The sequence below is a fragment of the Salmo salar genome, chromosome ssa15 (assembly GCF_905237065.1).
Source record: "Salmo salar chromosome ssa15, Ssal_v3.1, whole genome shotgun sequence".
In the NCBI taxonomy this organism is placed as follows: Eukaryota; Metazoa; Chordata; class Actinopteri; order Salmoniformes; family Salmonidae; genus Salmo; species Salmo salar.
In genome coordinates, this window is record NC_059456.1 from 8,942,500 (window position 1) to 8,966,707 (window position 24,208).

The following is a 24,208-nucleotide window of genomic DNA, read 5'->3' on the forward strand; positions in this document are numbered from 1 at the left end:
TCTGATAAAGAGGTTGTGATGTGAATCCTGTCTGATAAAGAGGTTGTGATGTGTATGCTGTCTGTTAAAGAGGTTGTATTGTGGTGTGTATCCTGTCTGTTAAAGAGGTTGTGATGTGTGTCCTGTCTGTTAAAGAGTTTGTGATGTGTATCCTGTCTGTTTAAGAGGCTGTGTTGTGTATCCTGTCTGTTAAAGAGGTTGTATTGTGGTGTGTATCCTGTCTGTTAAAGAGGTTGTGATGTGAATCCTGTCTGATAAAGAGGCTGTGATGTGTATCCTGTCTGTTAAAGAGGTTGTATTGTGGTGTGTATCCTGTCTGTTTAAGAGGCTGTATTGTGGTGTGTATCCTGTCTGTTAAAGAGGTTGTGATGTGTATCCTGTCTGTTAAAGAGGTTGTGATGTGTATCCTGTCTGTTAAAGAGGTTGTGATGTGTATCCTGTCTGTTAAAGAGGTTGTGATGTGTATCCTGTCTGATAAAGAGGTTGTGATGTGTATCCTGTCTGTTAAAGAGGTTGTGATGTGTATCCTGTCTGTTAAAGAGGTTGTGATGTGTATCCTGTCTGTTAAAGAGGTTGTGATGTGTATCCTGTCTGTTAAAGAGGTTCTCTGTGCTCACTGTGTTATTACCCCCAGCAGACAGGCCACGGTTGTCAGTTTCTCTATGCATTCAGAGACAAAAGGAGAGTCCCAGGAGGCCTAACCCTTCCATTTATCTGCAGACTAATCAAGTGTACTGGGATTTTGGGGGCATAGTGAAGTGCACTGGAATTCACTGGGGGCCTAGTGAAGTGCACTGGAATTCACTGGGGGCATAGTGAAGTGCACTGGAATTTTGGGGGCATAGTGAAATGCACTGGGATTCGAAGGGGGCCTAGTGAAGTGTACTGGGATTCGCAGGGGGCCGAGTGAAGTGCACTGGGATTCGCAAAGGGGCCTAGTGAAGTGCACTGGGATTCACTGGGGGCCTAGTGAAGTGCACTGGGATTCGCAAAGGGGCCTAGTGAAGTGCACTGGGATTCGCTGGGGGCCTAGTGAAGTGCACTGGGATTCACTGGGGGCCTAGTGAAGTGCACTGGGATTCACTGGGGGCCTAGTGAAGTGCACTGGGATTTTGGGGGCATAGTGAAATGCACTGGAATTCACTGGGGGCCTAGTGAAGTGCACTGGGATTTTGGAGGCATAGTGAAATGCACTGGGATTCGAAGGGGGCCTAGTGAAGAGCACTGGGATTTTGGAGGCATAGTGAAATGCACTGGGATTCGAAGGGGGCCTAGTGAAGTGCACTGGGATTTTGGAGGCATAGTGAAATGCACTGGGATTCGAAGGGGGCCTAGTGAAGAGCACTGGGATTCGAAGGGGGCCTAGTGAAGAGCACTGGGATTCGCTGGGGGCCTAGTGAAGTGCACTGGGATTCGCTGGGGGCCTAGTGAAGTGCACTGGGATTCGCTGGGGGCCTAGTGAAGTGCACTGGGATTCGCTGGGGGCCTAGTGAAGTGCACTGGGATTCGCTGGGGGCCTAGTGAAGTGCACTGAGATTCACAGGGGGCCTAGTGAAGTGCACTGGGATTCGCTGGGGGCCTAGTGAAGTGCACTGGGATTCGCTGGGGGCCTAGTGAAGTGCACTGGGATTCACTGGGGGCCTAGTGAAGTGCACTGGGATTTTGGGGGCATAGTGAAATGCACTGGAATTCACTGGGGGCCTAGTGAAGTGCACTGGGATTTTGGGGGCATAGTGAAGTGCACTGAGATTCACTGGGGGCCTAGCGAAGTGCACTGGGATTCGCTCGGGGTTCCACTCTGTTGGGTCTCAAGAAACGACAGTCCATTTACTAATGTATTATTCATGGTCTTCTATTGCCTGCTTTGACCATGTCTTGCTTCTTAATAACGGCACTTCCTGGTTTAAATAAAGGTGAAACAAAATTGACAAATAACATTGAAAGCAGATCTGATCTTTTCCTGATTGTTTCCCCAGTCGGTGCCCTAGCCCTCTGTGACATGCACATGCAACCTCTGGCAAATCGTTTGAAGGGAGGGCTTGAAGGGACGAATGCTATTCACTCCTTTGACGCAAGTCGACAGCTTGGAGGTACGATTATAATGTGCTCTAACAATCTGGCTGTCAGGAATGACAAAGTTTCTGTTAATAAATCGAATTACTTCAAACTAATGTTGCCTCTGGGTATGGGGGGGGGATGCTTCAAGCACAGACCTGACAGCCTGCCTCTTCATGACGCACATTAGATGTTAGACACACATGCACGTGCAAGAACACAAACATATGCACGTGCACAGACATAAACACATGCATGCACACACACACACACACTGCTGAAGCATCAGAAAATCCATGCGGTTCATGAACAAGACAGGACTGTCTGTCTGCCTGCCGCCTGTTTGCCGCATGTCTGCCTCTCTGTCTGCCTCTGTCTGTCTGTCTGTCTGTCTGTCTGTCTGTCTGTCTGTCTGTCTGTCTGTCTGTCTGTCTGTCTGTCTGTCTGTCTGTCTGTCTGTCTGTCTCTCTGTCTACCTGTCTGTCTCTCTGTCTGTCTGTCTGTCTGTCTCTGTCTGCCTACCGCATATCTGTCTGACGCCTGTCTGCCTGCCGCCCGTCTCAGAATGGCCTCTAGAATCTACAATACACCCTCTTTCTTTCATTCTGTATGACTACGTCATAGATTCCTTTTCAATATACTGTTTTATGGCATAGATAGGTCTATCTTTCTACTATATTAGTTGAAGGTTTCATGAATTGGAACCGGATTTGCTTTGAGTGCTTCTCGCACGATAAGGTCAGTAAGAATGCCCTCTTGTAATCTTTTATTTGAGCTCTCAGAACAACGCCTAGACAGTGAAGTAACGTTCAAACCCATTGAATCACGCTGAATGTGTTTGGAAATCCATCGGTCTCTTCTGAACGTTTAGGGCAAGGCCCATTCATGTTTTCATTCCCGACACAAAACAAATAATTCAGCCCTTGGTCCTTTTTGTATAACGTACTGTGTGTCATGTTAGTGAATGTAATAACAGAGCTTTAACGCAACACACCCACCTACTGGTTATGATTGGATAGAAATATTGGGGATATGACCATCCACTGAGATGAGGCTTTCTGGTGAGGGGCTCCACCTTTCAACTACAGACATTTCAATAGGATGTCTTTCTCTCTGAGGGGGAGGAGTCATTTCATTATGTCCACTAAGAAGCAGAGCCCTGAATGTCCACACTAAATCTGTCTGTCTGTCTGTCTGTCTGTCTGTCTGTATGTCTGCCTGTCTGTATATATATGTCTGTCTGTCTGCCTGCCTGTCTGTATATATGTCTGCCTGCCTGCCTGCCTGCCTGCCTGTCTGTCTGTCTGTATATATGTCTGCCTGCCTGTCTATCTGTCTGCCTGTCTGAGAGACCCCCTGTTGTAGGTATGGATGTCTGTCTATCTATCTGTCTGTCTGTCTGAGAGACCCCCTGTTGTAGGTATGGATGTCTGCCTGTCTGAGAGACCCCCTGTTGTAGGTATGGATGTCTGCCTGTCTGAGAGACCCCCTGTTGTAGGTATGGATGTCTGCCTGTCTGAGAGACCCCCTGTTGTAGGTATGGATGTCTGCCTGTCTGAGAGACCCTCTGTTGTAGGTATGGATGTCTGAGAGACCCCCTGTTGTAGGTATGGATGTCCTGGTGTTTTAATAACACTGATATTTCTAATAAAAACTAGAAGAGAAGCAATTAATCCCTCAACCGTCAACCAGGAAAGACTGGCACGTTGTTGATGTTAGTTCTATATGTGCAGTTAAGGGTCGAGGTGTGCTGCTCTGTTTTGAACCAGCTGTAGCTTTTCTAGGTCTTTCTTTGCTGCACCTGACCCTATTACCAGACGCTAATCAAGATGGGGACAAGACCAGAGCCTGAAACACCAGTACAGTTGATTTGTGTGAAAAACGGAGCACATCTTTTTATATTATTATTATAAGAGACATACCCTTCCCCAATCTTCACAACGACTTCGTCAATATGGGTGGCTCAGTTGGTAGAGCATGGTGTTTGCAACGCCAGGGTTGTGGGTTCGATTCCCACGGGGGACCAGTACGAAGAAAAAAAAAAGAGAAAAAAAAATGTATGAAATGTATGCACTCATAAGTCGCTCTGGATAAGAGCGTCTGCTAAATGACTAAAACGTAGATATGACTTGAACATGATAATTGACCGTCCGATGTTATACCTACAGTAGGAGTTAAGCTTCCTCTACTTTTTCGATGGTCCTACTCTTAAACGTAGAACTCCAGTTGAGGTTTATGTCTTGAACCAAACACGATGCTTTTCATTTTAGATATATACTGAACCAAAATATAAACGCAACATTTAAAGTGTTGGTCCCATGTTCCATGAGCTAAAATAAAAGATCCCAGAAATGTTCCATACGGACAAAAAAGCTTATTTCTCTCAAATTTTGTGCGCAATAGGTTTACATCCCTGTTAGTGAGCATTTCTCCTTTGCCAAGATAATGACCAACACTTTAAATGTTGCGTTTATATTTTGGTTCAGTATACATCTAAAATTAAAAGCATTGTATTTGGTTCAAAACATTCTCTAAGACATAAACCTCAACTGGAGTTGTGTATAAAGAGTGGGACCATAGAAAAAGTCCACCTGACAAGTGTGGCATATCAAGAAGCTGACTAAACAGCATGATCATTACACAGGTGCACCTTGTGTTGGGGACAATAAAAGGCCACTCTAAAATGCCACAGATGTCTAAAATTTTGAGGGAGAGTGCAATTGACATGCTGACTTCAGGAAGGTCCACCAAAGCTGTTGCCAGAGAATTTAATGTTAATTTCTCTACCATAAGACGCCTCCAACGTTGTTTTAGAGAAATAGGCAGTCTGTCCAACCGACCACACAACTGCAGATCATGTGTATAGCATCGTGTGGGCGAGTGGTTTGCTGATGTCAACGTTGTGAACAGAGTGCCCCATGGTGGTGGGGTTATGGTATGGGCAGGTATAAGCTACAGGCAATGAACACAATTGCATTTTATCGATGGCGATTTGAATGCACAGAGATACCGCGATGAGATCCTGAGGCCCATTGTCGTGCCATTCATCCACCGCCATCGCCTTATGTTTCAGCATGATAATGCACAGCCCCATGTCACAAGGATCTGTACACAATTCCTGGCAGCTGAAAATGTCCCAGTTCTTCTATGGCCGCATACTCACCAGACATGTCACCCATTGAGCATGTTTGGGATGCTCTGGATCAACGTGTACGACACAGCGTGTTCCAGTTCCCGCCAATATCCATCAACTTTGCACAGCCATTGAAGAGGAGTGGGACAACATTCCACAGGCCACAATCAACAGCCTGATCAACTCTATGCGAGAGGAGAGGTATTCTATTGGCTCCTCAGTTCTAGGAGTGTTGGAGGTCTAATGTCAAAGGGCTGTCTAAATACTCTGTTTTCTGGCTTATTCTTTTAAAGTCTTAATTGAGCTTTTAATCCTATTTGACTTACATTTTACATTTTAGTCATTTAGCAGACGCTCTTATCCAGAGCGACTTACAGTAGTGAATGCATACATTTCATACAATTTCATACATTTTTTTCCTGTGCTGGCCCCCCGTGGGAATCAAACCCACAACCCTGGCGTTGCAAACACCATGCTCTACCAACTGAGCTACAGGGAAGACTTGAATGAGACTTGAATGTACTTGTTGGCCTAGGCATAGCCTACTCTTTCATGATCAACCATCAATAGGCCATCAATAGGCCATCAATAGGCCATCTCAGAAAGTTGTTTGTGAATAGCCTAAATAAAAACCTAGTAATAATAAAAAGAAACAAGATAGTCTAATAGGAAGTTTAAACAAACCTGATACGTTTCTGCTTTACTTCACCAAAAGTGTAGGAACAAATAAAATACATTTGACCAACTGAGTTGTTGGAAAGGTGGCATCCTGAGCTCTTCAGCATCATGAGCTCTTCAGCATCCTGAGCTCTTCAGCATCCTGAGCTCTTCAGCATCCTGAGCTCTTCAGCATCCTGAGCTCTTCAGTAAGGCCATTCTGTTTGTCTATGGAAACTGCATGGCCATGTCCTCGATTTGATACACCTGTCAGGAGCGGGTGTGGCTGAATGTAGTTGCTCACATTCAATACTTGACCTGACAGACCTTGACCTGACAGTCTCCATATTATTTAGCTATTTACACATAAAATATTTACATAGAGTCTCCATATTATTTAGCTATTTAAACATAGAATATTTACATAGAGTCTCCATATTATTTAGCTATTTACACATAGAATATTTACATAGAGTCTCCATATTATTTAGCTATTTAAACATAGAATATTTACATAGAGTCTCCATATTATTTAGCTATTTAAACATAGAATATTTACATAGAGTCTCCATATTATTTAGCTATTTACACATAGAATATTTACATTACAGCTTTATCGTACAGGCATTGTAAACTGTCATTTTTAGGCTAGGTTGTAACAAACTCATGATGGGTATAGGGGAAATTAGAGTATCATGTAGTAACCTAAACCTATCGATGTTACATTGAACAAAAAGAATGGAATATGAATGACAGTCATCCAGTTTATTGTAATAGAAATAAGGCCGTGCTCATGGAAATAAACTAACTACCACACACACACGTATCACTTGGCTCAACATACCACAGCCATGGATTTCATACTTTAAATATACACCTAAGAATGTCAATACAAATCTGAATGGGGAGGATGTGCACAAGGAGAAAGTGGTTTCTGGTACATTAGGACTGTCCTCAACAAGACATTAGGACTGTCCTCAACAAGACAACACATTAGGACTGTCCTCAACAAGACATTAGGACTGTCCTCAACAAGACAACCCATTAGGACTGTCCTCAACAAGACAACACATTAGGACTGTCCTCAACAAGACATTAGGACTGTCCTCAACAAGACAACACATTAGGACTGTCCTCAACAAGACATTAGGACTGTCCTCAACAAGACATTAGGACTGTCCTCAACAAGACAACCCATTAGGACTGTCCTCAACAAGACATTAGGACTGTCCTCAACAAGACAACACATTAGGACTGTCCTCAACAAGACATTAGGACTGTCCTCAACAAGACAACACATTAGGACTGTCCTCAACAAGACAACACATTAGGACTGTCCTCAACAAGACAACACATAAGGACTGTCCTCAACAAGACATTAGGACTGTCCTCAACAAGACAACACATTAGGACTGTCCTCAACAAGACAACACATTAGGACTGTCCTCAACAAGACATTAGGACTGTCCTCAACAAGACAACACATTAGGACAGTCCTCAACAAGACAACACATTAGGACTGTCCTCAACAAGACAACACATTAGGACTGTCCTCAACAAGACAACCCATTAGGACTGTCCTCAACAAGACAACCCATTAGGACTGTCCTCAACAAGACAACACATTAGGACTGTCCTCAACAAGACATTAGGACTGTCCTCAACAAGACATTAGGACTGTCCTCAACAAGACAACACATTAGGACTGTCCTCAACAAGACAACACATTAGGACTGTCCTCAACAAGACAACACATTAGGACTGTCCTCAACAAGACAACCCATTAGGACTGTCCTCAACAAGACAACCCATTAGGACTGTCCTCAACAAGACAACCCATTAGGACTGTCCTCAACAAGACAACCCATTAGGACTGTCCTCAACAAGACAACCCATTAGGACTATCCTCAACAAGACAACACATTAGGACTGTCCTCAACAAGACAACACATTAGGACTGTCCTCAACAAGACATTAGGACTGTCCTCAACAAGACATTAGGACTGTCCTCAACAAGACAACCCATTAGGACTGTCCTCAACAAGACAACACATTAGGACTGTCCTCAACAAGACAACACATTAGGACTGTCCTCAACAAGACATTAGGACTGTCCTCAACAAGACATTAGGACTGTCCTCAACAAGACAACACATTAGGACTGTCCTCAACAAGACAACCCATTAGGACTGTCCTCAACAAGACAACACATTAGGACTGTCCTCAACAAGACAACACATTAGGACTGTCCTCAACAAGACATTAGGACTGTCCTCAACAAGACATTAGGACTGTCCTCAACAAGACAACACATTAGGACTGTCCTCAACAAGACAACACATTAGGACTGTCCTCAACAAGACAACACATTAGGACTGTCCTCAACAAGACAACACATTAGGACTGTCCTCAACAAGACAACACATTAGGACTGTCCTCAACAAGGCAAAATATCAACTAAGAAAGTGGAAGAAAAGTCAGTCAACGGCATGTTCATCAAAATATGCTTTTCCACAGCTCCAGGACCAAGCTGCCACTTGCCATGTCTCTCACCACATAAACGTCAATCAATTAATTTGATCACCCCATAAACGTCAATCAGTTTAGTTGATCACCTCAATAAACGTCAATCAATTTGGCTGATCAAGACCCTTGGCTAACTGTTGCGGCCTGCCATTCACTAATACTGTTGCCAGACACAGTCACAGTCTTCACTGAGGGCTTAGCTAAATCTTCTTTTACATAATGCAGACATACGGTGGTGACCCTGGTGTTGCCCCAAGCACCCCGCTCTACCATCGGAGCCACACGGGGCAGGGTAGACTTACGTACGTTGTCACAGTCGTCACAGTCCAGTAGGCCAGCCTTCTGAATGGACCTCTTGACCTCCAGGGAGAAGTTCTCAAACTCTGGCTTGACCGTCCGGAGCAGCGTGACCGTGTTGAGGGCAGAGTACGCTTGTCGAGCCTCACTGTCGTACTTATCCCCTCGCTTCCACGAGCCGTTGCCTAGGAAACCATACGAGGCGAGAGAAAAAAGTGGTGAAATTGCTAACATGTTGAAATGTATATCTACTAATGTCTATCACCATGTAGTGCAGACCTGGACCTACAGATGTATATGGTATGCAGGCCTGGACCTACAGATGTATATGGTATGCAGGCCTATACCTACAGGTGTATATGGTATGCAGGCCTGGACCAACAGATGTATATGGTATGCAGGCCTGGACCTACAGATGTATATGGTATGCAGGCCTGGACCTACAGATGTATATGGTATGCAGGCCTGGACCGACAGATGTATATGGTACGCTGGCCTGGACCTACAGATGTATATGGTATGCAGGCCTGGACCTACAGATGTATATATGGTATGCAGGCCTGGACCTACAGATGTTTATGGTATGCAGGCTGGACCTACAGATGTATGCAGGCCTGGACCTACAGATGTATATGGTGTCAGCTCAGGAATTTGAACCAGCAACCTTTTGATTATTGACCTAACGCTCTAACCGCTAGGCTACCTGCCACCCCACCATCACTGTATACAGTTGAAGTCAGAAGTTTACTTACACCTTAGCCAAATACATTTAAACTCAGTTATTCACAATTCCTAACATTTAATCTTAGTAAAAATTCACTGTCTTAGGTCAGTTAGGATCACCACTTTATTTTAAGAACGTGAAATATCAAAATAAGAGTAGAGAGAATGATTTATTTCAGCTTTTGTTTCTTTCATCACATTCCCAGTGGGTCAGAAGTTTACATACACTCAATTAGTATTTGGTAGCATTGCCTTTAAATTGTTTAACTTGGGTCAAACGTGTCGAGTAGCCTTCCACAAACCTCCCACAATAAGTTGGGTGAATTTTGGCCCATTCCTCCTGACAGAGCTGGTGTAACTGAGTTAGGTTTTTAGGCCTCCTTGCTCGCACACGCTTTTTCAGTTCTGCCCACACATTTTCAATAAGATTGAGGTCAGGGCTTTGTGATGGCCACTCCAATACCTTGAATTTGTTGTCCTTAAGCCATTTTGTCAGAACTTTGGAAGTATGCTTGGGGTCATTGCACATTTGGAAGACCCATAAGAGACCAAGCTTTAACTTCCTGACTGATTTCTTGAGACGTTGCTTCAATATATCCACATAATTTTCCTCCCTCATGATGCCATCTATTTTGTGAAGTGCACCAGTCCCTCCTGCAGCAAAGCACCCCCACAACATGATGCTTCACGGTTGGGATGGTGTTCTTCAGCTTGCAAGCATCCCCATTTATACTCCAAACATAACGATGGTCATTATGACCAAACAGTTTATTTTTGTTTAATCAGACCAGAGGACATTTCTCCAAAAAGTACGATGTACAATGTGTGTAGTTGCAAACCGTAGTCTGGCTTTTTTATGGATGTTTTGGAGCAGTGGTTTCCTCCTTGCTGAGCGGCCTTTCAGGTTATGTCGATATAGGACTCATTTTACTGTGGATATAGATACTTGTGTACCTGTTTCCTCCAGCATCTTCACAAGGTCCTTTGCTGTTGTTCTGGGATTGATTTGCACTTTTTGCACCAAAGTACCAGACTTGTGGAGGTCTACAATTTTTTTCTGAGGTCTTGGCTGATTTCTTTTGATTTTCCCATGATGTCAAGCAAAGAGGCACTGAGTTTGAAGGTAGGCCTTGAAATACATCCACAGGTACACCTCCAATTGACTCATATGATGTCAATTAGCCTATCAGAAGCTTCTAAAGCCATGACATAATTTTCTGGAATTTTCCAAGCTGTTTAAAGGCACAGGCAACTTAGTGTATGTAAACTTCTGACCCACTGGAATTGTGATACAGTGAATTATAAGTGAAATAATCTGTCTGTAAACAATTGTTGGAAAAAGTACTTGTTTCATGCACAAAGTAGATGTCCTAACCGACTTGCCAAAACTAAACTTTGTTAACAAGAAATTTGTGGAGTGTTTGAAAAACGAGTTTTAATGACTCCAACCTAAGTGTATGTAAACTTCAGACTTTATACTGTATATGTAGGTTAGTGTTACCATATCATCATGAATGTATATATACACTGAACAAAAATATAAAACACAATATGCAACAATTTCAAAGATTTTACTGAGTTACAATCCATATAAAGAAATCAGTCAATTTAACTAAACTGATTGACGTTTTTGGGCTACCGATTGGTGCAGCGGTCTGTATCGCAGTGCTAGAGGCGTCACTACAGACCCGGGTTCGATCGGAGGCTGTATCACAACCAATCGGGAGTCCCATAGGGCAGCGCACAATTGGCCCAGCGTTGTCCGTGTTAGGGTTTGGCAGGGGTAGGCCGTCATTGTAAATAAGAAACTGACTTGCCTAGTTAAATAAAGGTAAAATAAAACATAAATTAATTAGGCCCTAATCTATGGATTTCACATGACTTGGAATACAGATATGCATCTGTTGGTCACAGATAACTTTTTTTTTAAAAGGTAGGGGCGTGAATCAGAAAACCAGTCAGTATCTGGTATGACCACCATTTGCCTCGTGCAGCACGACACATCTCCTTCACATTGAGTTGATCAGGCTGTTGATTGTGGCTTGTGGAATGTTGTCTCACTCCAATTCAATGGCTGTGTGAAGTTGCTGGATATTGACGGGAACTGGAACACGCTGTCGTACAGGTCGATCCAAAGCATCTCAAACATGCTGAACGGGTGACATGTCTGGTGAGTATACAGGCCATGGAAGAACTGGGACATTCTCAGCTGCCAGGAATTGTGTACAGATCCTTTGCGTCATGGTCTCATGCTGAAACATGAGGTGATGGCGACAGATGAATGGCACGACAATGGGCTTCAGGATCTCATCACGGTATCTCTGTGCATTCAAATTGCCATCGATAAAATGCAATTGCGTTCACTGTTCGTAGCTTATGCCTTCCCATACCATAACCCCACCGCCACCATGGGGCACTCTGTTCACAACGTTGGCATCAGCAAACCATTCGCACCACACGACGCCATACACGTACGTGGTCTGCGGTTGTGAGGCCGGCTGGACGTTCTGCCAAATTCTCTAAAACGACGTTGGAGGCAGCTTATGGTAGAGAAATGAACATTCAATTCTCTGGCAATAGTTCTGGTGGACATTGCTGCAGTCAGCATGCTAATTGCACACTCCCTCAAAACTTGAGACATCAGTGCCATTGTGTTGTGTGACAAAACTGCACATTTTAGCGTGGCCTTTTATTGTCCCCCAGCACAAGGTGCACCTGTGTAATGAGCATGCTGTTTAATCAGCTTGTTGATATGTCACACCTGTCAGGTGGATGGATTATCTTGGCAAATTAGAAATGCTCACTAGCAGCAGCTCTTCAACCTCAGGAGGCTGAAGAAATTCGGCTTGTCACCAAAAACACTCACAAACTTTTACAGATGCACAATCGAGAGCATCCTGTCGGGCTGTATCACCGCCTGGTACGGCAGCTGCTCCGCCCATAACCGGAAGGCTCTCCAGAGGGTAGTGAGGTCTGCACAACGCATCACCGGGTGCAAACTACCTGCCCTCCAGGACACCTACACCACCTGATGTCACAGGAAGGCCAAAAAGATCATCAAGGACAACAACCACCCGAGCCACTGCCTGTTCACCCCGCTATCATCCAGAAGGCGAGGTCAGTACAGGTGCATCAAAGCTGGGACTGAGAGACTGAAAAATAGCTTCTACCTCAAGGCCATCAGACTGTTAAACAGCCATCACTAACATTGAGTGGCTGCTGCCAACATACTGACTCAACTCAAGCCACTTTAATAATGGAAAAATGTATGTAATCAGTTTATCACTAGCCACTTTATATAATGCTTACATACTCTACATTACTCAACTCATGTGTATATACTGTACTCTATACCATCTACTGCATCTTGCCTATGCCGTTCGGCCATCACTCATTCATATATTATTAATATGTACATATTCTTATTCAATCCTTTACACTTGTGTGTATAAGGTAGTTGTTGTGGAATTGTTAGGTTAGATTACTCGTTAGATATTACTGCACGGTCGGAACTAGAAGTACAAGCATTTCGCTACACTTGCATTAACATCTGTTAACGATGTGTACATGACAAATAAAATTTGATTTGATTTGTAAACAAATTTGTGCATAAAATTTGAGAGAAATACGCTTTTTATTTACGCATGGAACATATGTTTAATTCCAGCTCGTGAAACATGTGACACGCAACACTTTAATTTGTTGGGTTTATATTTTGTTTCAGTGTATATGTTTGTGTATAGGGCTGGGATTAGTGTTACCGTAAGACGTGGAGTTGAAGAGTTCGATGTTGAAAAAGATGTAACTGCCATTGGTGAGCCTCCGTCGATGAGCAGCGAGCATGACGTCTCGGACGATGTCAGCTCCCGCGCACATGATAACAACTGTAAGAGATCAACATGAAGGAACCAGTGTTATACCTCAACCCGTTTCAAACAAGACTAGAATACATGAACCAGTGTTATACCTCAACCTGTTTCAAACAAGACTAGAATACATGAACCAGTGTTATACCTCAACCCGTTTCAAACAAGACTAGAATACATGAACCAGTGTTATACCTCAACCTGTTTCAAACAAGACTAGAATACATGAACCAGTGTTACTCCTAAACCTGTTTCAAACAAGACTAGAATACATGAACCAGTGTTATACCTCAACCTGTTTCAACAAGACTACAATACATGAACCAGTGTTATACCTCAACCCATTTCAACAAGACTAGAATACATGAAGGAACCAGTGTTATACCTCAACCCATTTCAACAAGACTAGAATACATGAACCAGTGTTATACCTCAACCTGTTTCAAACAAGACTAGAATACATGAACCAGTGTTATACCTCAACCTGTTTCAAACAAGACTAGAATACATGTACCAATGTTATACCTCAACCTGTTTCAAACAAGACTAGAATACATGAACCAGTGTTATACCTCAACCTGTTTCAACAAGACTAGAATACATGAAGGAACCAGTGTTATACCTCAACCTGTTTCAAACAAGACTAGAATAAATGAACCAGTGTTATACCTAAACCCATTTCAACAAGACTAGAATACATGAACCAGTGTTATACCTCAACCTGTTTCAACAAGACTAGAATACATGAACCAGTGTTATACCTCAACCCATTTCAACAAGACTAGAATACATGAACCAGTGTTATACCTCAACCTGTTTCAACAAGACTACAATACATGAACCAGTGTTATACCTCAACCTGTTTCAACAAGACTAGAATACATGAACCAGTGTTATACCTCAACCCATTTCAACAAGACTAGAAGACATGAACCAGTGTTATACCTCAACCCATTTCAACAAGACTAGAATACATGAACCAGTGTTATACCTCAACCTGTTTCAACAAGACTAGAATACATGAACCAGTGTTATACCTCAACCCATTTCAACAAGACTAGAAGACATGAAACAGTGTTATACCTCAACCCATTTCAACAAGACTAGAATACATGAACCAGTGTTATACCTCAACCTGTTTCAACAAGACTAGAATACATGAACCAGTGTTATACCTCAACCCATTTCAACAAGACTAGAATACATGAACCAGTGTTATACCTCAACCTGTTTCAACAAGACTACAATACATGAACCAGTGTTATACCTCAACCTGTTTCAACAAGACTAGAATACATGAACCAGTGTTATACCTCAACCCATTTCAACAAGACTAGAAGACATGAACCAGTGTTATACCTCAACCCATTTCAACAAGACTAGAATACATGAACCAGTGTTATACCTCAACCTGTTTCAACAAGACTAGAATACATGAACCAGTGTTATACCTCAACCCATTTCAACAAGACTAGAAGACATGAAACAGTGTTATACCTCAACCCATTTCAACAAGACTAGAATACATGAACCAGTGTTATACCTCAACCTGTTTCAACAAGACTAGAATACATGAACCAGTGTTATACCTCAACCCATTTCAATAAGACTAGAATACATGAACCAGTGTTATACCTCAACCCATTTCAACAAGACTAGAATACATGAACCAGTGTTATACCTCAACCCATTTCAACAAGACTACAACTACATACAGAGAAGACTTTTAAAAAACAATGTTCACAATACAATTTACTTTTTCTTAAAGCTGGAGTAGAAATGGAGCATCCCACTGGGCACATCAGGTCATTTCAACGTGGAAATGTGGGTAATATTTGGTTGAGACGGTGATCAATGTGATTTTCAACTTTTATTCACCTACTCAAAAAGACAGTCAGAAGGTTGTTGAATTTCTAACAGCCAAATGACCTGGATTACAGGTGAGATTACATAAAAAATACATAGTGCAACTAAGTGATCGATGCTGTTGGAGACTGTCAGATTATTATAGAAATTGTGAAGATTTGTACAGACCTGTGACCTTTGCCTTCTACCTTGAACATGGACGTGTTTTATGATTGCATAAGAAGAAAAGTATAGTTACTGAAAGTTACCTGAAAATGAGGCCATGAATAAATACTGTTACATTAGTTTGTAAAATAGCGTTAAAGTTTGACCAATTATTGGATATACTTATATACTTATTTCCCTCATTAAAATGCAAATCAATTTATAACATTTTTGACATGCGTTTTTCTGGATATTTTTGTTTGTTATTCTGTCTCTCACTGTTCAAATAAACCTACCATTAAAATTATAGACTGATCATTTCTTTGTCAGTGGGCAAACGTACAAAATCAGCAGGGGATCAAATACTTTTTTCCCCTCACTGTATATGGCTGTAACATGTTAAACTGATCATGTCTCCAGTTACCATAGGAGGGATAGAAAGCACCACTCCATACTCTTTCAACTGTTAGATACAATTATGAAACACACAATTCGGTAATGTTTTGCACCTAAAAATAAATGTGCACACACACACACACACACACACACACACACACACACACACACACACACACACACACACACACAGATAGACACACAGAGATTCACACAGACATAATGCACGTAGATAAGTAAACATGGCATGTTGTGCCCACTTGAGTCCTTGTGGCTGATTTCTGAAGTGCCCAATTACTTAGAGTACTCTCCTAACCCTGCACTCCATCAGAGAGTACAGTAGAGGCCAATGCCCTTCCAATTAAATCAATTGAACGTCGGTCTTCAAAAGCAGGTTGCCACCACAGATTTTCCTGGTAGAGGGTGGGACATTGCATAAGATTACCACTGAAAGCTAAATAATAATCACAGGTAATCTCTTTAATCATATTTCATGTGGACCCATGCAGAGCACTGTCTCACTGCTACAACACAGACTGAACAACCAGGTGACATCACTAGGAGCAACGAGGTGATATCACTAGGAACAACGAGGTGGTGTCACTAGGAACAACCAGGTGATATCACTAGGAGCAACGAGGTGACATCACTAGGAACAACGAGGTGACATCACTAGGAACAACGAGTTGACATCACTAGGAGCAACGAGTTGACATCACTAGGAGCAACGAGGTGATATCACTAGGAACAACGAGTTGACATCACTAGGAACAACGAGTTGACATCACTAGGAACAACGAGTTGACATCACTAGGAACAACGAGTTGACATCACTAGGAACAACGAGTTGACATCACTAGGAACAACGAGTTGACATCACTAGGAGCAACGAGGTGACATCACTAGGAACAACGAGTTGACATCACTAGGAACAACGAGTTGACATCACTAGGAACAACGAGGTGACATCACTAGGAACAACGAGGTGACATCACTAGGAACAACGAGTTGACATCACTAGGAACAACGAGTTGACATCACTAGGAACAACGAGTTGACATCACTAGGAATAACGAGGTGATATCACTAGGAACAAAGAGGTGACATCACTAGGAACAGCGAGGTGATATCACTAGGAACAAAGAGGTGACATCACTAGGAACAGCGAGGTGATATCACTAGGAACAACGAGGTGATATCACTAGGAACAAAGAGGTGACATCACTAGGAACAGCGAGGTGATATCACTAGGAACAACGAGGTGATATCACTAGGAACAAAGAGGTGACATCACTAGGAACAACGAGGTGATATCACTAGGAACAAAGAGGTGACATCACTAGGAACAGCGAGGTGATATCACTAGGAACAACGAGGTGATATCACTAGGAACAAAGAGGTGACATCACTAGGAACAGCGAGGTGATATCACTAGGAACAACGAGGTGATATCACTAGGAACAAAGAGGTGACATCACTAGGAACAGCGAGGTGATATCACTAGGAACAACGAGGTGATATCACTAGGAACAAAGAGGTGACATCACTAGGAACAACGAGGTGATATCACTAGGAACAAAGAGGTGACATCACTAGGAACAGCGAGGTGATATCACTAGGAACAACGAGGTGATATCACTAGGAACAAAGAGGTGACATCACTAGGAACAGCGAGGTGATATCACTAGGAACACCGAGGTGATATCACTAGGAACAAAGAGGTGACATCACTAGGAACAACGAGGTGATATCACTAGGAACAAAGAGGTGACATCACTAGGAACAGCGAGGTGATATCACTAGGAACAACGAGGTGATAATGACGGGATGTCACAGCTAAAGGTATGTGTCTCCTACATAGTCTTAATAGCATTAGGTTGTTGATCATGTCAGTCAGAACTACAAAGTGAAGCTACGTACTTCTAGTGGAGGATCATGTAGAAGAACAAGTCAGAGGGAGATATGTGTATATACCTAGAATCTCTTTCTACATGTACATATTACCTCCATTACCTCGTCTAACCTGTGCCGCCGAACATTGACTCTGCACCGGCAACCACCCTATACAGCCTCGCTACTGTTATTTTATTGTTGCTCTTTAATTATTTGTTATTTTTCTATTTTCTTCTTTTTTTATTTCTTTCTTTTTTACTTCAGTTTCTTTTAGTAAATACTTTCTTAACAACAATTTTTCTTAAAACTGCATTGTTGGTTAAGGGTTTGTAAGTAAGAATTTCACTGTAAGTTCTACACCTGTTGTATTTGATTTGAATTTAATTTAATTGAACTCTTCCCCTGGAGTCGTACCAAGTATTGCTGGCTAAGTAACCCTACAGTAGACAGACCCTACAGTAGATACAGACCTTACAGTAGATACAGACCTTACAGTAGATACAAACCTTACAGTAGATACAGACCTTACAGTAGATACAGACCCTACAGTAGATACAGACCATATACAGACCTTACAGTAGATACAGACCTTAGAGTAGATACAGACCTTAGAGTAGATACAGACCCTACAGTAGATACAGCCCTTACAGTAGATACAAACCTTACAGTAGATACAGTAGATACAGACCTTATACAGAACTTACAGTAGATACAGTAGATACAGACCCTACAGTAGATACAGACCATACAGGCCTTACAGTAGATAAAGACCCTACAGTAGACACAGACCTTACAGTAGATACAGACCCTACTGTAGATACAGTAGATACAGACCCTACAGTAGATACTGTAGATACAGTAGATACAGACCCTACAGTAAATACAGACCCTACAGTAGACACAGACCCTACAGTAGATACAGATATTACAGTAGATACAGCCATTACAGTAGATACAGACCCTACAGTAGATACAGACCCTACAGTAGATACAGTAGATACAGACCCTACAGTAGATAAAGACCTCACAGTAGATACAGTAGATACAGACCCTACAGTAGATACAGACCCTAAAGTAGATACAGACCCTACACTAGATACAGACCCTACAGTAGATACAGTAGATACAGTAGATAGACCCTACAGTAGATACAGACCTTATACAGTAGATACAGCAGATACAGTAGATACAGACCCTACTGTAGATACAGTAGATACAGACCCTACAGTAGATCCAGAGATTACAGTAGATACAGACCCTACAGTAGATACAGTAGATACAGACCCTACAGTAGATAAAGACCTCACAGTAGATACAGTAGATACAGACCCTACAGTAGATACAGACCCTAAAGTAGATACAGACCCTACAGTATATACAGACCCTACAGTAGATACAGTAGATACAGTAGATACAGACCCTACAGTAGATACAGACCTTATACAGTAGATACAGTAGATACAGTAGATACAGACCCTACTGTAGATACAGTAGATAGACCCTACAGTAGATACAGACCTTACAGTAGATAGAGCCTAAAGTAGATACAGACCGTACAGTAGATACAGACCCTACAGTAGATACAGTATATACAGACCCTACAGTAGATAAAGACCTCACAGTAGATACAGACCCTACAGTAGATACAGACCCTAAAGTAGATACAGACCCTACAGTATATACAGACCCTACAGTAGATACAGTAGATACAGACCCTACAGTAGATACAGACCTTATACAGTAGATACAGTAGATACAGACCCTACTGTAGATACAGTAGATAGACCCTACTGTAGATACAGTAGATAGACCCTACAGTAGATACAGACCTTACAGTAGATAGAGCCTAAAGTAGATACAGACCCTACAGTAGATACAGACCCTACAGTAGATACAGTAGATACAGACCCTACAGTAGATACAGACCTTATACAGTAGATACAGTAGATACAGACCCTACTGTAGATACAGTAGATAGACCCTACTGTAGATACAGTAGATAGACCCAACAGTAGATACAGACCTTACAGTAGATAGAGCCTACAGTAGATAGAGATTACAGTAGATACAGACCCTACAGTAGATACAGTAGATACAGTAGATAAAGACCCTACAGTAGATACAGACCCTACAGTAGATACAGTAGATACAGACCCTACAGTAGATACAGACCCTATAGTAGATACAGACCTTATACAGTAGATACAGCAGATACAGTAGATACAGACCCTACTGTAGATACAGTAGATACAGACCCTACAGTAGATACAGTAGATACAGACCCTACAGTAGATAAAGACCTCACAGTAGATACAGTAGATACAGACCCTACAGTAGATACAGACCCTAAAGTAGATACAGACCCTACAGTAGATACAGACCCTACTGTAGATACAGTAGATAGACCCTACAGTAGATACAGACCTTACAGTAGATAGAGCCTAAAGTAGATACAGACCCTACAGTAGATACAGACCCTACAGTAGATACAGTAGATACAGACCCTACAGTAGATCCAGAGATTACAGTAGATACAGACCCTGCAGTAGATACAGACCCTACAGTAGATACAGGCCTTACAGACCCTACAGTAGATACAGACCTTACAATAGATAAAGACCCTACAGTAGATGCAGAACTACAGTAGATACAGACCTTACAGTAGATACAGACCCTACAGTAGATACAGTACATACAGACCCTACAGTAGATAGACATTATAGTAGATACAGTAGATTCAGACCCTACAGTAGATACAGTAGATACAGTAGATACAGACATTACAGTAGATACAGTAGATACAGTAGATACAGACCCTACAGTAGATACAGACCTTACAGTAGATACAGACCTTACAGTAGATACAGACCCTACAGAAGATACAGTAGATACAGACCCTACAGTAGATACAGACCCTACAGTAGATACAGACCCTACAGTAGATACAGTAGATACAGATCCTACAGTAGATACAGTAGATACAGACCCTACAGTAGATACAGACCTTACAGTAGATAGACCTTACATTAGATACAGACCCTACAGTAGATACAGTAGGTACAGACCCTACAGTAGATACAGACCTTACAGTACAGTAGATACAGACCCTACAGTAGATAAAGACCCTACAGTAGATACAGACCCTACAGTAGATACAGTAGATACAGACCCTACAGTAGATACCGACCCTATAGTAGATACAGACCCTACAGTAGATACAGTAGATACAGACCCTACAGTAGATACAGTAGATACAGACCTTCCAGTAGATACAGACCCTACAGTAGATACAGACCCTGCAGTAGATACAGACCCTACAGTAGATACAGTAGATACAGACCCTACAGTAGATACAGAAACTACAGTAGATACAGTAGATACAGACCCTACAGTAGATACAGTAGATACAGACCCTACAGTAGATAAAGACCTCACAGTAGATACAGTAGATACAGACCCTACAGTAGATACAGTAGATACAGACCCTACAGTAGATACAGACCCTATAGTAGATACAGTAGATACAGACCCTACAGTAGATACAGTAGATACAGACCCTACAATAGATCCAGAGATTACAGTAGATACAGACCCTACAGTAGATACAGACCCTACAGTAGATACAGGCCCTACAGACCCTACAGTAGATACAGACCTTACAATAGATAAAGACCCTACAGTAGATGCAGAACTACAGTAGATACAGACCTTACAGTAGATACAGACCCTACAGTAGATAGAGACATTATAGTAGATACAGTAGATTCAGACCCTACAGTAGATACAGTAGATACAGTAGATACAGACCTTACAGTAGATACAGTAGATACAGACCCTACAGTAGATACAGACGATACAGACCCTACAGTAGATACAGACCTTACAGTAGATACAGGCCCTACAGTAGATACGGTAGATACAGACCCTACAGTAGATACAGTAGATACAGACCCTGCAGTAGATACAGACCCTACAGTAGATACAGACCCTGCAGTAGATACAGACCCTGCAGTAGATACAGACCCTACGGTAGATACAGACCCTACAGTAGATACAGTAGATACAGACCCTACAGTAGATACAGACCCTGCAGTAGATACAGACCCTACAGTAGATACAGACCCTACAGTAGATACAGTAGATACAGACCCTACAGTAGATACAGTAGATACAGACCCTGCAGTAGATACAGACCCTACAGTAGATACAGACCCTACAGTAGATACAGTAGATACAGAGTGTTTTCCCAGGTGTGTTTGATACAGTATGATGCTGTTAATGACAACAGTGATACAGGCAGGGATACATTCCCCAGGTCTGTTTGTGATTGACGTGACAATAGAACAATAGGAGTTGGCGAGACAGCACAAACAGATCTGGGACCAGGCTAACCTTTCCCTCACCGTACAGCCAGAACCAGGGGAAATCATTCTTCTGTCTAGAGGTCTTCCTTCACAAGGACAGTCAATATAGGAGTGGAAAATGTAAGCAATAAGCAGTAGCGTTAGCAGGGCCACGGCCCACCAGCCGTCACCCAAATATCCACATAAAACCTGTGTGGTAACCATGAAATGTTTTCCCATGGAGCAAAGGGTTTTTTAAATAAACAACAAACAGACAAACAAACAACAAGGCTAGTCGGAGGGTTTGGAAATAACTTGTCAGAGTGTCCCAGCGTCGACTAGCCATGGTCAATAGGGCATATTCAGATTCTGAGTGCCAAACGGCAGCCTATCCCCTGTACAGTGCACTACTGTTGACCTGGGTCCATAAGGCTTTGGTCAGAAGTAGTGCACTGTTTAGGGAATAGGGTTATATTTGGGATACACCCAGAGTCTGCTGGAACATTCCCACAGCTCTGTCACTATAGTGGAGGGTCGGGGTGGCTGGTCAGGGGGGCTAGCGCCCAGCGCCTCATGGCTCCTGAAATATCCTCCTGCTCCCAGAAAGAGGGACACACTTCATCTCAGTGCTCCTGCTGCTGGTGCTGCCGGCACTACAGCACCCTTTAATAAGGCATGCCGAGAGAGAGGAACACAACAGTCCTCTGTGTGTGTGTGTGTGTGTCACTCTCTGTGCTTCTGTCTCTCTCTCACTCTCTCTCTCTCTCTCTCTCTCTCTCTCTCTGTCTCTTTCTGTGTCTCTCTCTCCCAGTCTCTCTGTGCTTCTGTCTCTTTCTCTCTCTCTCTCTGTGTGTCTTTCTGTGTCTCTCTCTCTCTATATCTCTCTCTCCCAGTCTCTCTGTGCTTCTGTCTCTCTCTCTCTCTCTGTGTCTTTCTGTGTCTCTCTCTCTCTATGTCTCTCTCTCCCAGTCTCTCTGTGCTTCTGTCTCTCTCTCTCTCTGTGTCTTTCTGTGTCTCTCTCTCTCTATGTCTCTCTCTCCCAGTCTCTCTGTCTCTCTCTCTCTCTGTGTCTCTGTGTGTCTTTCTCTGAGTGGATAGAAAACACTCTAAAGTTTCTAAAACTGTTAAAATAATGTCTGTGAGTATAACAGAACTGATATGGCAGGCAAAAACCCCAATGGACAAACCATCAAGGGGAGAAAAATATTGAGGTCATAGGATTTTCCAATTCCTTTTCTATTGGATACCCTTATTATTAGGAACCTGGTTGCAGTTCCTATGGCTTCCACTAGATGTCAAACGTCTTTAGAAATTGTTAGATTTTTTTCTTTTGAGAAATGAAGAAGTAGTCCAATTCATTGTAAGTGTCACTCCAGGTGGACTCTACTGTTTTGGTGCGCGTGAACTGGAGCGCACTTCACGTTGTTTATATCCGGTATGAGAAACAGTTTATTCCGTCTTAAATTTGTATCGATTATTTACGTTTTAGGGTACCTGAGGTTGGATTAGGAACGTTGTTTGAAATGTTTGGACCAAGTTTCTAGGTAACTTATTAGATACTTTGTAGGCATGTTGGGCGAGTTGAAACCGGTGTATTTCTGAATCAAACGCGCCAAATAAATTGACATTTTTGGGACATAAAGAAGGACATTATCGAACAAAAGGCCTATTTGTGATGTTTCTGGGGCATTTTGGAGTGCCAACAGAAGAAGATCTTCAAGGGTAAGGCATTAATTATATCGCTATTTCTGACTTTTGTGGCGCACCTGCCTGGTTGAAATATGATTTTCATGTGTTTGTATGCGGGGCGCTGTCCTCAGATAATCGCATGGTTTGCTTTCGCCGTAAAGCCTTTTTGAAGTCTGACACAGTGGCTGGATTAACAAGAAGTTAAGCTTTATTTTGATGTATAACACATATTTTCAAGAATGTTAAATATTTGAATTTGGTATTTTTGAATGTCGCGCGCTGCAATTTCACCGGATGTTGGCCAGGTGGGATGCTACCGTCCCACCTGCCCATAAGAAGTTAAGTGTATACCTGACCTCATCAAGTGTATACCTGACCTCATCAAGTGTATACCTGACCTCATCAAGTGTATACCTGACCTCATCAAGTGTATACCTGACCTCATTAAGTGTATACCTGACCTCATTAAGTGTATACCTGACCTCATTTAGTGTATACCTGACCTCATTTAGTGTATACCTGACCTCATTAAGTGAAAAAAGGCTAAATCAAGCTACTTCCTGAGTTCTATCGCTGACTCTGCTGGTGGTCCATCTAAAACAGTTAAGGCGCTAAAACGT

General features: G+C 42.5%; 1 protein-coding gene across 1 annotated transcript in view; it reads right to left on the reverse strand.

Annotated features, from left to right (window-relative positions):
• LOC106570940 (atrial natriuretic peptide receptor 3) overlaps nucleotides 1–24,208 on the reverse strand; it is a 68,442-nt gene that overhangs the window by 24,836 nt on the left and 19,398 nt on the right. The window contains exons 2-3 of the mRNA XM_045695442.1: nucleotides 13,153–13,275; nucleotides 8,678–8,853 (exon numbers count right to left, since the gene is read on the reverse strand). Coding sequence (XP_045551398.1) covers nucleotides 8,678–8,853; nucleotides 13,153–13,275 — 299 coding nt within the window. The remainder of the gene's footprint in view (nucleotides 1–8,677; nucleotides 8,854–13,152; nucleotides 13,276–24,208) is intronic.